General features: G+C 46.7%; 1 protein-coding gene across 2 annotated transcripts in view; it reads right to left on the bottom strand.

Annotated features, from left to right (window-relative positions):
• The window catches only part of kat7b (K(lysine) acetyltransferase 7b), a 15,897-nt gene that overhangs the window by 3,738 nt on the left and 9,659 nt on the right, over nucleotides 1-2,500 (bottom strand). For both annotated transcript variants that reach the window (XM_080834023.1, XM_080834024.1), the window contains exon 9: nucleotides 1,152-1,241. In XM_080834023.1, coding sequence (XP_080690149.1) covers nucleotides 1,152-1,241 — 90 coding nt within the window. The remainder of the gene's footprint in view (nucleotides 1-1,151; nucleotides 1,242-2,500) is intronic.

Raw genomic sequence — 2,500 nt, 5'->3', positions numbered from 1 at the left:
GAGGGCAGGAGGCGAGTGTGAACTGGGTGACGTTCAAAACCAGCAGATGCAAACGAGCGAGGGCAGGAGGCGAGTGTGAACTGGGTGACGTTCAAAACCAGCAGATGCAAACGAGCGAGGGCAGGAGGCGAGTGTGAACTGGGTGACGTTCAAAACCAGCAGATGCAAACGAGCGAGGGCAGGAGGCGAGTGTGAACTGGGTGACGTTCAAAACCAGCAGATGCAAACGAGCGAGGGCAGGAGGCGAGTGTGAACTGGGTGACGTTCAAAACCACAAGAAAGAAGCAGCGTGCTTCTGCACTGGACAGAGGCCACACACTCCAACACTTGGAGCACGAGGATGAAAATAAAATTAAAATCCTATCTGCATTGGTAAGTGAAACAATGTATTAAAGTCGACTCTGATTCTGTTGAGTGCTTGAATCTAAGATGTTATGAAGCTTGTCCAAGGACACACCTTTCCACCGTATTCTATTCCGGATGGTGAAACAAAAAAAATTAAAAAGACCAGCGTGCTTTAAGGACTTGGGATGAACAATTCCATGTGCAGAGGGAATCTAACGAGGCAGTCGAAGCTGAACGCTCTTTCTGCACGTACACTGTACGGTGCTTGAACCCAGGACACACACACCCTTATGAAGCTTGAACCCAGGACACACACATCCTTATGGTGCTTGAACCCAGGACACACACACACTTATGGTAGTTGAACCCAGGACACACACACACTTATGGTAGTTGAACCCAGGACACACACACACTTATGGTAGTTGAACCCAGGACACACACACACACTTATGGTAGTTGAACCCAGGACACACACACCCTTATGGTAGTTGAACCCAGGACACACACACACTTATGGTAGTTGAACCCAGGACACACACACACTTATGGTAGTTGAACCCAGGACACACACACACACTTATGGTAGTTGAACCCAGGACACACACACCCTTATGGTAGTTGAACCCAGGACACACACACCCTTATGGTAGTTGAACCCAGGACACACACACACTTATGGTAGTTGAACCCAGGACACACACACACTTATGGTAGTTGAACCCAGGACACACACACCCTTATGGTAGTTGAACCCAGGACACACACACCCTTATGAAGCTTGAACCCAGGACACACATCCTTACCTTATTCTTCTTGCCGTCCACCTCAAACACAGAGATGGCCCCTTTGCGATAGACCTCGTCTCCAGGAGGATGCTTCCAAACACACTTGGCCTGCAAACACAAACATTTAAAAATAAATAAATACAATACATAACGTACATAACATACATACACACTATGCATACCATACACACACACAGACATACACACTCACACACACACACAGACATACACACACACACACACACACACACAGACATACACAAGATGCACGTTTTCTTTTTCCTAGAAGTTTCGATTGAGAAAGGTTAGATGGAGGACTCAAATTAGCTGCAGGCACACACACACACACACACACACACTCACACACACTCACACACACACACACACAATTACATAACCAGAAGTTTGTTGCAAGATGCACGTTTTCTTTTTCCTAGAAGTTTCGATTGAGAAAGGTCAGATGGAGGACTCAAATTAGCTGCAGGCACACACACACACACACTCACACACACACACACATTTACATATACACACACACACAATTACATAACCAGAAGTTTGTTGCAAGATGCACGTTTTCTTTTTACTAGAAGTTTCGATTGAGAAAGGTCAGCTTGAGGACTCAAATATAGCTGCAGGTGTGTGAAGTCAACTGCTGCTACTTTAACAGTTATGCAAAACAGATACAGTTACCGAGACCTATAAAGTCTTTTACTGTCATCTTTGGCCCAACAAGTGGTGACATTTCTCATGCGACACTCAATAACACCCACAGCCAATACCCATTCCTTGGCACAGACTTGAACGCGAGACAAACCCGACAGAGATGATTCATCTGTAAATGCTTTGATGCTAAAGTAGGTACAAATAAATGAACACATCCAGACTTGCGTCGGTGGATTATTTTCTAGTGGTCAACGGGACCAAAATAAAAGTTAATTTTCAAGAGATGCTGCTGGTTTTCCTCACATATACTTCCGTGTGGACGTGAACAGCAGGGTAACAACGTGTGTGTGTGTGGCTGGTTTTCCGCACATATACTTCCGTGTGGAGGTGAACAGGGAGAACCCACTCAGAGCCTAGCCGCCCTCTTGTACGCGTGAAGAATACCACTAGCGTAACAGGGTGCACTTCAGCAGGGTAGCGACGTGTGTGTGTGTGTGTGTGTGTGTGTGTGTGTGTGTGTGTGTGGGTGTGTGTGTGTACCATGTGGCGGCGCAGGATGGTCTGGCTCTTCATGTACCTGAGGCAGAACTCGCAGACGTAGAGGAGTGTGTGTGTGTGTGTGCATGTGCATGTGTGTGTGTGTGTGTGTGTGTGTGTGTGTGTGTGTGTGGGTGTGTGTGTGTGTGTGTGTGTACCATGTG

This window comes from Sprattus sprattus, assembly GCF_963457725.1.
Source record: "Sprattus sprattus genome assembly, chromosome: 3".
Lineage (NCBI taxonomy): Eukaryota > Metazoa > Chordata > Actinopteri > Clupeiformes > Clupeidae > Sprattus > Sprattus sprattus.
Note: the sequence above shows the minus strand (reverse complement) of the source record. Positions and strands in the feature narration are given on the sequence as shown.